The following is a 13,800-nucleotide window of genomic DNA, read 5'->3' on the forward strand; positions in this document are numbered from 1 at the left end:
GTTGCTAACTTACCCTTTCAATTGGAGACAGATGTCTGAACCTGTGAGATGCAGATTACAACAGATGTTGGAAATCCAAGTAAATGTAAATTTTGTAAATACTCAGTAGGTCACATAATATCTATGCAGAGAAAAAAATGATGGATAATCCTATACCAGAACTGGCCAATTCTGCTACAAAAAAAGTAAAGCTGGTTATCTGAAATTGCTCAATTTCTTTCTTGGATTTCTAGACCAGACCTTATTTGAGTCTGTATTAATGCTACTTTCTGGTTGCCAGTTTCTCTCCTGCCCTCACTTTCACATGGTCCAAATCTGACTCTTCCCTTCCTTAATGTCTGTCTCCAATTGAGAGGAGAGGTTAGCAACTACAAGACCAATGACTTCCAGTTATCTTGATTACACCGCCTCCCAGGACACCATCCTCGTCATTCAAATTCCTTTGTTATGGTCAGTTGTTCTGATAATCATACTTTCCATGCTTGTGCTTATCAGATGCCATCCTCTCATAACTGACAGAGATCTCAATCACACCTTCTCTGTGACACACATTTCTGTCCTCACACCTTCTCTCTACGGCCAGAAAAAAGACAGGGCTCTCTTCAGCCACTAACCTCTGCATTTAGTGGCTCATCCTTTAATTACTGTTCCCTCAATGACTGTCCACAACCAAACACATCACTCCTTCCTCTCCCTTGCCAGCACTTGTAAAACATTGTTTCTTCCACAACCTTTCAGTTCACTATTACATCTCCACCAACTACTCACCCTTTCACAGGCATAGGAAACCTTTCCTTTTCACCATCCAGGGACTCAAAAATAGCTCTTCCAAGTGAAGCAACTATTCAGTTGCACTTCAAATTTAGCGTATTGTATTCAATTGTTATGATGAGTCTCCCCTGCATTGGAGAATCCAAATGGATTGGGTGACTGCTTTGCTGAACATCTCCATGCAGTCCACAGGGATGACCCCGAGTTTCCAGTCACCATTTTAAATCTCCCTCACACTGTGGCCTCAACAAAGTCGAAAGCAGGTGCAAAGAACAGCATGTCATCTTCCTTCTTGGCATGCAGCACCCCGCCAGACTCAATATTGAAATCAACACTTTCTGATAAGCAGCCCTTTCAGTTTGTGTCAGAACCAACCAGCTCTCACGCAAATGCATCCATTTGTAATGCATATCTCCACAGATGCAGACTGTTCTGCTTAGTGTTCCCAGCATTCTCCTTTATTTCAGACTTGCAGCATTTTGTTCTGAATAATTTGGACACTTAGACATTTTCAATCTCTCATTGCTGCAGTCGGAAGTTCCCACCTGCTTGAAAAGGGCAACAATCATACCAGTGCCGAAGAAGAGCTGGGTGAACTGCTGTAATGACTATCATCCAGTAGCACTCACATCTATGGTGATGAAATGCTTTAAGAGGTTGGTCATGGTTAGAATCAACTCCTGTCTCAGTAAGGATCTGACCCACTGCAATTTGCCTATCACCACAATAGGTCTATGGCACATGTGATCATAATGGCTCTCCATGCGGTCTTGGATCACCTGGATAATACAAATATCTATATCAGATGCAGTTTATTGACTACAGTTTAGTGTTTAACACAATCATTCCTACAGTTCTGATCGAAAAGCTCTAGAACCTGGGCCTCTGAACCTCCCTCTGCAATTGGGTGCTTGGCTTCCTAACCGGAAGACCAAAATCTGTGTGGATGGCAAATAACATCTCCACCTCACCAATATTATCACTGGCGCACCTCAGGGGTATGTGCTTAGCTCACTACTCTACTCCCTCTATACCCATGACTGTATGGCTAGGCATAGCTCAAATGCCATTTATAAATTTGCTGATGATACCATTGTTGGTAGAATCTCAGATGGTGACAAGAAGGCATACAGGAGCGAGATATACCAGCTCCTGTATGCCCTCAACATAGTTGTGTTGTAGCAATAACCTTGCACTCAACGTAGCAGACCAAAGAGCTGATTGTGGACTTCAGAAAGGGCAAGATGAGGGAACACAAACCAATCCTCATAGAGGGATCAGAAGTGGAGAGAGTGAGCAATTTCAAGTTCCTGGGTGTCAATATCTCTAAGGACCTAACATATTGATGCAGCTATAAAGAAGGCAAGGCGGCAGCACTCGGAGTTTGAAGAGATTTGGTTGACACTTAAAACACACATAAACTTCTACAGGTGTAAAATGGAGAGCATTCTGACTGGCCGCATCACCGTCTGGTATGAGGGGCTACTACACAGGACTGAAGTAAGTTGCAGAAAGTTGTAAACTTAGGCAGCTCCTTCATGGGTACTAATTTCCGGAGTATCCAAAACATCTTCAAGGAGTGGTGCTTCAGGAAGGTGGGATGCATCATTAAGGACCCCCACCACCCAGGACATGCCCTCTTCTCATTGTTATCTGTCAAGAAGGGGGTACAGAAGCCTGAAGGCACACACTCAGTGATTCAGGAACAACTTCCTCCCCTCTGCCATCCGATTTCTGAATGGACATTGAAACCATGAACACTACCTCACTACCTTTTTTTTTTATTTCTGCTTTTGCACCACTTATCTTAACTTAACTATTTAATATATTTAATTTACTTACTGTAATTCTGGTTTCTTTTCTATAGCGGAGATCTTAATACCTGTTTATCTCCAGCTTTGGACCGTTCGGCTCCTTTACGGACTTTACCTAATAAATCTGCAAATTTGATTAATTTTTTCCTTTCTGATTCTGGGTCGACGGACATTTGGCGTTTTCTGCATCCTCAGGAAAAAGATTTTTCCTTCTTTTCACATGTTCATCATTCCTATTCAAGAATTGATTATTTTTTCATTGATTCTCGTCTCATTCCTTCAGTGATTAAATGTGATTATGATTCTATAACCATTTCGGATCATGCTCCACTTAAGCTTTCTATTAAAATTATGGCTAATATACCAAACAATAGACAATGGCATTTTAATTCGCTGTTGCTTCAGGACTCGGACTTTGTTAATTTTATGAATGAACAGATTGAGCTTTTTTTTACAATTAACCATACAGAAGATATTTCGGTTAACACTCTTTGGGACACTTTTAAAGCCTATATTCGGGGTCAGATTATTTCGTATTCCGTTGCTTTGAGGAAGAAACAGAAGCAGGAGGAGATGGCAATTGTGGACAAGATTAAAGAAATTGATAAGAAATATGTTATGGCTCCTTCTGAGGAGCTATACAAACAAAGAACTGAACTTCAAATGGAACACAGTTTACTACTCTCGTCCTCGATTGTAAACCAATTAAAGAAAACAAGAAGTGATTTTTATGTTCACAGTGATAAAATTGGCAAGCTGCTGGCTAATCAATTGAAATCTAATTATGTTAAATCTCAAATCAATCAGATTTATAACCAAAATGATCGATTGATATTGGATCATGTGGGGATTAATCAAACCTTTTGTGATTTTTATTCTTCTTTATATCAATCAGAGTCTCCTCGAGATTCTAAATATATGAATGATTTTTTAGATAAGTTAGACTTCCCTCAGATTTCACAGGATATGTCTTCTTTATTAGATACTTCCATTACAATGGATGAGATTAAGAATGTTATTTTTTCTATGAATCTGGGGAAAGCTCCTGGCCCTGATGGGTTTACCGTTGAATTTTATAAATGTTTTGCTTCTTTATTGATTCCTTGGCTCTATAAGGTTTTTGAGGCTTCTTTGAAACTTGGTAAACTTCCGGAATCTTTTAATAGAGCATCAATTTCTTTAATACTAAAGAAGGATAAAGACCCTGCTCAATGTGCATCTTATAGACCAATATCTTTATTAAATGTTGATTCTAAAGTTTTTTCTAAATTATTAGCAAATAGACTAGAAAAAGTACTTCCTTCTATTATTTCGGAAGACCAAACGGGTTTTATTAAAGGTCGTTACTCTTTTTATAATATTCGTACATTGTTAAATATCGTTTATACTCCCTCACAAAATGTTCCTGAGTGTGTTATTTCTTTAGATGCCGAGAAAGCTTTTGATAGAGTAGAATGGCCTTATTTATTTAAGGTGCTTGAAATGTTTAATTTTAGCTTGAAATTTATATCCTGGATTTAACTGTTATATCACTCCCCTGTAGCCTCGGTTCGTACTAACTCTTTAAACTTACCTTTTTTTCCTCTCTTTCGTGGTACTCGACAAGGCTGTCCTCTTAGTCCCCTATTATTTGATATTGCATTAGAACCTCTTGCAATTGCTATTCGAGAATCTTCAAATATTACTGGGATAACTCGGGGATTAAAGTCCCATAAATTATCACTCTATGCTGATGATTTACTTTTATATATTTCTAATCCTGAGAGATCCATTCCTGCTGTTTTAGAGTTATTAGCACAATTTGGTCTTTTCTCAGGTTATAAATTAAATCTTAGTAAGAGTGAACTTTTTCCGATTAATAAACATCTTCCCTTATATTATAAATTTCCATTTAAATTGATTAATAATTACTTTTCATATCTTGGGATTAAAATTACTTGTAAACATAAAGATTTATTTAAGACTAACTTTTTACCATTAATAGACCATATTACTCAACTTTCATCTAAATGGTTTCCCTTATATTTAACTTTGATTGGTCGTATTAATGCAGTTAAGATGTTTTTTTTGCCAAAATTTTTATATGTGTTTCAGGCATTACCAATTTTCATTCCTAAATCTTTTTTTGATAAAGTTGACTCTAAAATTTCTTCATTTATTTGGCAGAATAAGAATCCGAGACTGGGTAAAATACATTTACAGAAAGCTAAGAGAGATGGAGGTTTAGCATTACCTAACTTTAGATTTTATTATTGGGCTATTAATATTCGACATATGAAATTTTGGTTACTTGACCGGGACATATTATCTATTCCTAAATGGGTAGCATTGGAATTACAATCTGTTCAGGGTTATACACTTGGTTCTATTTTAGGTTCCTCTCTTCCTTTTGATTCGAAACGCCTTAAGCAGGTCTCTAACCCGATAGTTAAATATGCTTTGCGTATTTGGTTTCAATTCAGAAAATTTTTTGATCTTAATCAATTCGGGTTAGCGATTCCTATTTTAGGTAACATATTTTTTCCTCCCTCTTTTACGGATCGCGCTTTTCAAACTTGGAAGCCCTCTTCTCATTGTTATCTGTCAAGAAGGGGGTACAGAAGCCTGAAGGCACACACTCAGTGATTCAGGAACAACTTCCTCCCCTCTGCCATCCGATTTCTGAATGGACATTGAAACCATGAACACTACCTCACTACCTTTTTTTTTATTTCTGCTTTTGCACCACTTATCTTAACTTAACTATTTAATATATTTAATTTACTTACTGTAATCCTGGTTTCTTTTCTATACTTAACTATTGCATTGTACTGCTACCACAAAATTAACAAATTTCCCAAAATATGCCAGTGTATTAAGCTTGATTCTGGAAATCAGTTCCAGCATGTTGTCAATGCATTTTTATTCATCACTCTCTACTGCTTGTTCTACACTCTTTCAGACAGATCGACCACAATTTACAAGTACTTCCCTCAACCAATAGCACCAAAAGCAATTATCACAGACTATTGTGACCTTCATACTACTAGCCATTCCTTCTGCTCTCTCCACCCTCCTCCTCTTTAGCGTGCTTATTTCCTCATTTTCCCATTATGATGAAGGGCCATCGATCGCTGAATCTCTGTTTGAACTATTCATGCCACCCTATTTATATACAGATATTGTTCTATAACCATTATTTCTTCTAAACTTGACTTTTTAACCACCTTTCGTGTTGGGCCATCTCATTTGGTACTTAACTATTCTTGTTCCCCCCCCCCGATTCCCAACCTAATGTCACAAGTAACAGCAATGGAGGAAAAATTAGCAAGAGCATTTCACTGGGGCAGTAACACAAAACTAGACATTGGGACATACAAGGTGCTACTAGGGCAAATGTCCAGAAGTTCAATCAGTATCGGCTTCCTGTCGAAGGGACTCAGCCCGAAGTGTTGTCAGTACTTTTTTTCCCATAGATGCTGTCTGGCCTGCTGAGTTCCTCCAGCATTTTGTGTGTGTTGCTTAGTTAAGCAGTTACAGGTGTCCCCTGCTTTCCGAACTTTCGCTTTACGCCACTTCGCTTTTACAAAAGACCTACATTAGTACCTGTTTTCGCTAACCGAGAGGATTTTCACTTTTACGAAAAAAGATGCCAGCTTTAAATTTGTGTTTACCCCAAGAAAGACTACCATGACCATGAAGCCTTGCGCGGGCAGGTGTGTGCACATGCGTGTACGTGCAGATTTTTTTCTATAAATCGGTTTTGGCTCAATCTTCCCGATTCTGCTAAGTGAAACTACACCGTACATACATTATTTCTACTTTATATAGGCTGTGTATTTATCATCATTCCTGCTTTTACTATATGTTAGTGTTATTTTAGATTTTATGTGCAATAGCGTGGTATGATTTGGTTCGTTATTTTTTGGGTCTGGGAATGCTCAAAAATTTTTCCCATATAAATTAATGGTAATTCCTTCTTCACTTTACGCCATTTTGGCTTACGATTTCATAGGAACTCTCTACCTTCGGAGGGTTTAAACTAGATTTGCAGGGGGATGGGAACCAGAGTGCCAGAGCAGATAGTGGAGCGGGGTGAAAATAAATGATGTTAAAAGTTCACGCAAAGTCACAAATAGAAGGGTTGTGTGTGGTGGTAATAATCTTCTGAGGTGTGTCTATTTCAATGCAGGAGTATTGTGAGGAAGGCTGACGAGCTGAGAGTGTGGATTGACACATGGAATTACGACATTATAGCCATTAGTGAAGCTCGGCTACAGGAGGGGCAGGACTGGCAGCTTAATATTCCAGGGTTTTGATGTTTCAACATGATAGAGGCAGAGGAATGAAGGGTGGCATTGCTAGTCAGGAAAAATGCTACAGCAGTGCTCAGGCAGGACAGATTAGAGGGCTTGTCTACTGAGGCCATATAGGTGGAGCTGAGATGTATTATAGACCACCCAATAGTCAGTGAGAACTGGAGGAGCAAATCTGCAGAGAGATGGCAGGAAGCATAAAGTTGTGATAGTAGGGGATTTTAATTTTCCACATATTGATTGGGATTCCCATATTGTTAAAAGTCTAGATGGGTTAGAGTTTGTAAAACGTGTTCAGGAATGTTTTCTAAATCAATATATAGAGGTACCAACCGGAAAGGATGCAATATTAGATCTCCTATTAGGAAACGAGTTAGGACAGGTGACGGAAGTGTGTGTAGGGGAACACTTTAGTTCCAGTGATCATAACACCATTAGTTTCAACTTGATCATGGACAAGGATAGATCTGGTCCTCGGGTTGAGGTTCTAAACTGGAAAAAGGCCAAATTTGAAGAAATGAGAAAGGATCTAAAAAGCGTGGATTGGGATAGGTTGCTCTCTGGCAAAGATGTGATTGGTAAGTGGGAGGCCTTCAAAGGAGAAATTTTGAGAGTGCAGAGTTTGTATGTTCCTGTCAGGATTACAGGCAAAGTGAATCAGAATAAGGAGCCTTCGTTTTCAAGGGATATTGGAACTCTGAAAAGAAGAAAAGAGAGATGTATGACATGTATAGGAAACAGGGAGCAAATAAGGTGCTTGAGGAGTATAAAAAGTGCAAAAAAATACTTAAGAAAGAAATCAGGAGGACTAAAAGAAGACAAGAGGTTGCATTGGCAGTCAAGGTGAAGGATAATCCAAAGAGCTTCTACAGGTATATTAAGAAAATAAAGGGGAAGCCTTTTAGGACCGAGATGAGGAAAAACTTCTTCACACAGAGAGTGGTGAATCTGTGGAATTCTCTGCCACAGGAAACAGTTGAGGCCAGTTCATTGGCTATATTTAAGAGGGAATTAAATAAGGCCCTTGTGGCTAAAGGGATCGGGGGTATGGAGAGAAGGCAGGTATAGGGTTCTGAGTTGGATGATCAGCCATGATCGTAATGAATGGCGGTGCAGGCTCGAAGGGCCGAAAGGCCTACTTCTGCACCTATTTTCTATCTTTCTATCTAAGAGCAAAAGGATAGTAAGGGATAAAATTGGTCCTCTTGAAGATCAGACTGATCGGCTATGTATGGAACCAAAAGAAATGGGGAAGATCTTAAATGGTTTTTTTGCGTCTGTATTTACTAAGGAAACTGGCATGGAGTCAATGGAAATAAAGCAAACAAGTAGTGAGGTCATGGAACCTATACAGATTGAAGAGGAGGAGGTGCTTGCCATCTTGAGGCAAATCAGAGTAGGTAAATCCCCAGGACCTGACAGGGTATTCCCTCAGACCTTGAAGGAGACTAGTGTTGAAATTGCAGGGGCCCTGGCAGATGTATTTAAAATGTCAGTATCTACGGGTGAGGTGCCAGAGGATTGGAGGATAGTTCATGTTGTTCCGTTGTTTAAAAAAGGCTCTAAAAGTAATCCGGGAAATTATAGGCCAGTAAGTTTGACGTCGGTAGTAGGTAAATTATTGGAAGGAGTACTAAGAGATAGGCCCTACAAGTATTTGGATAGACAGGGATTTATTAGGGAGAGTCAACATGGCTTTGTACGTGGTAGGTCATGCTTAACAAATCTATTAGAGTATTTCAAGGAGGTTACCAAGAAAGTGGATGAAGGGAAGGCAGCGGATGTTGTCTACATGGACTTCAGTAAGGCCTTTGACAAGGTCCTGCATGGGAGGTTAGTTCGGAAGATTCAGTCGCTAGGTATACATGGAGAGGTAGTAAATTGGATTACACATTGGAAGAAGCCAGAGAGTGGTAATGGAGGATTGCTTCTCTGAATGGAGGCCTGTGACTAGTGGTGTGCCACAGGGATCAGTGCTGGGTCCATTGTTATTTGTCATCTATATCAATGATCTGGATGATAATGTGGTAAGTTGGATCTGTAAATTTGCTGATGATACAAACATTGGAGGTGTAGTGGACAGTGAGGAAGGTTTTCAAAGCTTACAGAGGGATTTGGACCAGCTGGAAAAATGGGCTGAAAAATGGCAGATGGAGTTTAATACAGACAAGTGTGAGGTATTGCACTTTGGAAGGACAAACCAAAGTAGAATGTACAAGGTAAATGGTAGGGCACTGAGGAGTGCAGTAGGATCTTGGAATACAGATACAAAATTCCCTAAAAGTGGCGTCACAGGTAGATAGGGTCGTAAAGAGAGCTTTCGGTACATTGGCCTTTATAAATCAAAGTATTGAGTATAAGAAACACACATAAAAGTTGCTGGTGAACGCAGCAGGCCAGGCAGCATCTCTAGGAAGAGGTACAGTTGACGTTTCCGGCCGAGACCCTTCGTCAGGACCAACTGGAGTGTTATGTGTGTTGCTTGAAATTCCAGCATCTGCAGATTTCCTCGTGTACTGAGTGTAAGAGTTGGAATGTTATGGTGAGGTTGTATAAGGCATTGGTGGAGCCGATTTGGAGTATTGTGTGCAGTTTTGGTCACCAAATTACAGGAAGGATATTAATAAGGTTGAAAGAATGCAGAGAAGTTTTACAAGGATGTTGCCAGGACTTGAAAAAGTGAGTTACAGAGAAAGATTGAATAGGTTAGGACTTTATTCCCTGGAGCATAGAAGAATGAGGGGAGATTTGATAGAGGTATATAAAATTATGATTGGTATAGATAGAGTGAATGCAAGCAGGCTTTTTCCACTGAGGCAGGGAGAGAAAAAAACCAGAGGACATGGGTTAAGGGTGAAGGGGGAAAAGTTTAAAGGGAACATTAGAGGGGGCTTCTTCACACAGAGAGTGGTGGGAGTGTGGAATGAGCTGCCAGATAAAGCGGTAAATGCTTTTAACATTTAAGAAAAACTTGGACAGGTACATGGATGAGAGGTGTATGGAAGGATATGGTGCAGGTGCAGGTCAGTGGGACTAGGCAGAAAAATGGTTCGGCACAGCCAAGAAGAGCCAAAAGGCCTGTTTCTGTGCTGTAATGTTCTGTGGTTCTAACTAAATACAATTTTAAAGTGCTAAACAAAGTGTGAAATGGCCTTCCATGTACAGTGACACTTTCTATCTGAAATAATAACTCTGATACTGAGCAACACACATCAAAGTTGCAAGTGAACGCAGCAGGCCAGGCAGCATCTCTAGGAAGAGGTGACCAGCAACTTTGATGTGTGTTGCTTGAATTTCCAGCATCTGCAGAATTCCTGTTGTCTGATACTGAGCAGCATTTTTTTTTCAGATTTATAGAATTAACAATATTTCTGTCACATGATTATCAGCGTTTGTTGTTGTATTGATTGATGAAATATCTGTAAGTTTTAATTCTTTTCACAGTAAACAAGTTTACTTAGATGTGATTAGTCAGGAACTTCCGACATATTAAATAATTCCACTCTCAGTTTCTCTTCAAGAGAAGAAAAACCTAGGGAAGGCAAACATTCCTGAGTTATTCTCTTAGGCTTTGGTTCAAAGAGAATTAGATTCAAAGAGCTTAATTAGATTCATGCATTTTGGTCTAAGAAAGCTTAACTCCTCAAACTTACCACTGGTCATGTGGGACACTTTGGCCAGCTTCTTCATTACATTATCCATCCGTGACTGTGTGCTATCCAACTCATAGGAGAACTCGTCAAGCATACTGTGGGAGATTAGAGCGTACAGTGAAACCTTAAACTGAGGAGTGGGGTCCAATTTTACCCTCCACACACACTAAATAATTTATAGAACTTGTTACTGACTCCACTTTATATGAGATTTTCCACTTCTCCCTCAGTTACAATGCCTTGCCATGATTGTTCTAAAAACAAAGCTACTTAGACTTCATCCTTAGTAATAGCCCCACCAGTATACACCTTCCTTACCTTTACCTCCAAATACATGCAGAAAATAGCCATTCTCCTTCACCAACAAATATCTCACCTCCTTATAAATGCATAGCATTCCAACACCTACAAATAAACCCTATCATATCCACATCCCCTCAAAACATACATGAAGACAGAAACACCTTCGCTCTCAAGTATGAGATAAAATAAGTTGCCCCATGGCTCCCCCTGCACACTCTTGTTCTTCACAAATATATAAAACTCTCGCTGTCAATTTCATCAGTATATACAGTGGATTCCACTTAATTGGGCCATCAGTTAATCAGGGCAGCTGCATGTTTGAGACAACTCTGAAAGAACAAAAACTAATCAAAAAGATAGAGGGGATCCTCTTCATTTATTTGGGCTACCATGCTGCTTAATTGGAATGAGAGACCGCTGCTGAACAGTTTCTAACTAGCATCAGTCACATACACTAGTGCAGCCGTTAGACATTACACCCCTGCTTCGAGCAAACAGTTTTTAAACAGCATCAGTTGCTGTTATGTTGTCCTTTTGTACCAATGGACGCTGATTCAAAAAGCAGTGATTTTTGATCATTTTGATTTTTAAAAAGTTCAGATCCTTGCCAAGATGCCTCAAAAATATTTGACACCAGCTGAAAAAATTACCCTGCTGGACCAAATTAAAAGCCATCTACCTAACACCACTAATCGTCAGCCAGCAGAGATAACTGGAGTGTTGAAATCTACAATTGCACACTTAATACATCAGCAAGATAAATTTGCGAGAAGAATGGGCATTATGCAAGGGACAACAGGGAACTTCCCAACAACGAAAGTGTAAAGGTAAGGACCCAGATGTTGAAGAGGCCCTCAATCAATGGTTTTCTATCATAACTGGACAAGGTGTGCGTATCAGTAAATTAATGTTAAAAAATAAGTCAGTGAAGGTAGCTAAGAAGCTGGGTCACAAAGATTTTAAAGCAACAAATGGTTGGTTGTCTCAATGGAAATGTTGGCACCACATTAAATTCAAGAGAGCACATGGTGAGAAAGATAGTGCTGATGCTGTAAATGGAGAAACACGGAAATCTACAAAATTTCCTGACTTGCTTCAAAAATTTTGTGTAGATACCTACAATGCTGATGAAACAGGACTTTTTTATTCTGCCATGCTGGATGGTTCCCTTGGCTACAAATATGCAACACTATCAGGTTCCAAGAGAGCAAAGGATCGCATAATGGATCGATTATATGCACTAGATGTCCATGTCAATTTTGTTTACTTACAGTCAATCAAAAGAACACATCAGCATTTGACCCTCTGATACTCAAGCCAGGGAGAGCAAGCTGTTGCCCATGCAGCAGGCATCATCTCTTCAAGCAGCTGATGAATCGAAACGAATGGCAGAGACTGACAGTTTGGCACCAGTGGTTCCGCAGGTGTTGCCAGTCAGCATTGAACTCAACATAGGACAGCCTTAGGAATTCCAGCTCCAGACTTCTTCCTCAGGGTTTACTTCCACAGTCTTTCCCATGAGTCTGTATAGCTGCAAGCAGCGGAGTTTTCCTTCTAGATGAGCTGTCAACCATGCCTGACGAGCCCCATCTGCCCAAAGTGACTGGTTTTCCACCTGTCTGTAGAAATGGTTCCACTGGGCTTAGTAGCTAGGCCACACACAAAGGGAGGAGCTAGTCTTGGCTGACAGAGACTATTAGGGATGTACACCATTGGTAACATTTAATAGGAAGTGGGCGCTTATCACTACTACCACTCCCCAGCTATGACAACCTTAAGGAACAGCATACCTCTGTCAATAACTTTTAGAAACTAATATACAATTTTATAGTACTGTTGTAGTATTGGTTCTATCTTTTCTGTATTTCGTTTAGATACATCATTTGTTACCCAGTTAAATGACAGTTCGTCTTTTATATACATTTAACTGTTTCCCAGAAACTTCGGCTAGTTGGGACAGCTGCTTAATTGGAACAAAATGTACTTTTCCTGATGTGTCGCACTTTACCAGAATACACCGTATTATTGATTCTATGTATTTTAAAAATTATAATCCAGTTCTCAGACTACAGCACACACGTTATTCAGCTACGATGCTATTCCTGCTTGTCTGTCATCCAAATGAATGACATCATCCCCAAAGCTAAAAAACAGAGCAGTGAAAAAGCAGGAAATCTCCATTGAACATTAGCAATTGTTTTATTGAGCTTGGGAAAATAGCTCAGGAAGAGAACAACCCCCATTCTGTTCAACAGTTCGATGCTAAAGCCAGTGTCACTAACTCCCTTTCACCTTCTCTCCTAGTCCTATGTTTGCAAAATCATTAACTAGCTATTAACTTCTTTTATTCGTAGTACTTCTGTCAACCTCCATAAGAACAGAACAATGACATTCAGCCCCTTGTTTCCACCACCATGCAATCAAATCATGAGTCTCTTGTATCACAGCTCCATCCATACATCTTGGTCTGATTTGCTGTCAAATAAAAATGAATCAAAGGTTTGAAATTCCCAATTTATCCCTTGCATCAACAGCTTTTGGAAAAGCACAAGCATCAAACTCATTATCTTTGTGCAAAGATCATCTCCTTCAGTTGTCAGAACCCTCGTCATCTGCGTCCAAAACTTCAGGGTTGACGACAGTCAACCTGCTGTTCTTACCAAGTGCTGAATAACAATAGGGTGAGGTTAGGTGGTGGAATCTGTCAAATCTAGCTATAGTGGACACTCTGCTAAAGGCTGTTGCAGCTTCTAGAACTACAACACACCAGTGAAAATTAAGGACATGGAAAACAAAGGATTGAACAGCAAAGCTTACTTCCATAAACCCAAAGGACATAGGAGCAAAATTAGGCCATGTTCCTCTTCCATTATTCTTCTCAATCCTGTTCTCCTACCTTCTCCACAAAACCTTAAACAACGCCTTTACTAATCAACAACCTATCAACCTCCACTTCAAATCTAC

At 39.7% G+C, this 13,800-nt stretch overlaps 1 protein-coding gene across 4 annotated transcripts in view; it reads right to left on the reverse strand.

Annotated features, from left to right (window-relative positions):
- Positions 1–13,800, reverse strand: part of LOC134354637 (syntaxin-6-like) — a 40,220-nt gene that overhangs the window by 12,241 nt on the left and 14,179 nt on the right. For all 4 annotated transcript variants that reach the window (XM_063063680.1, XM_063063682.1, XM_063063681.1 and 1 more), the window contains one exon: positions 10,534–10,628. In XM_063063680.1, coding sequence (XP_062919750.1) covers positions 10,534–10,628 — 95 coding nt within the window. The remainder of the gene's footprint in view (positions 1–10,533; positions 10,629–13,800) is intronic.

Source organism: Mobula hypostoma, chromosome 12, assembly GCF_963921235.1.
Source record: "Mobula hypostoma chromosome 12, sMobHyp1.1, whole genome shotgun sequence".
Lineage (NCBI taxonomy): Eukaryota > Metazoa > Chordata > Chondrichthyes > Myliobatiformes > Myliobatidae > Mobula > Mobula hypostoma.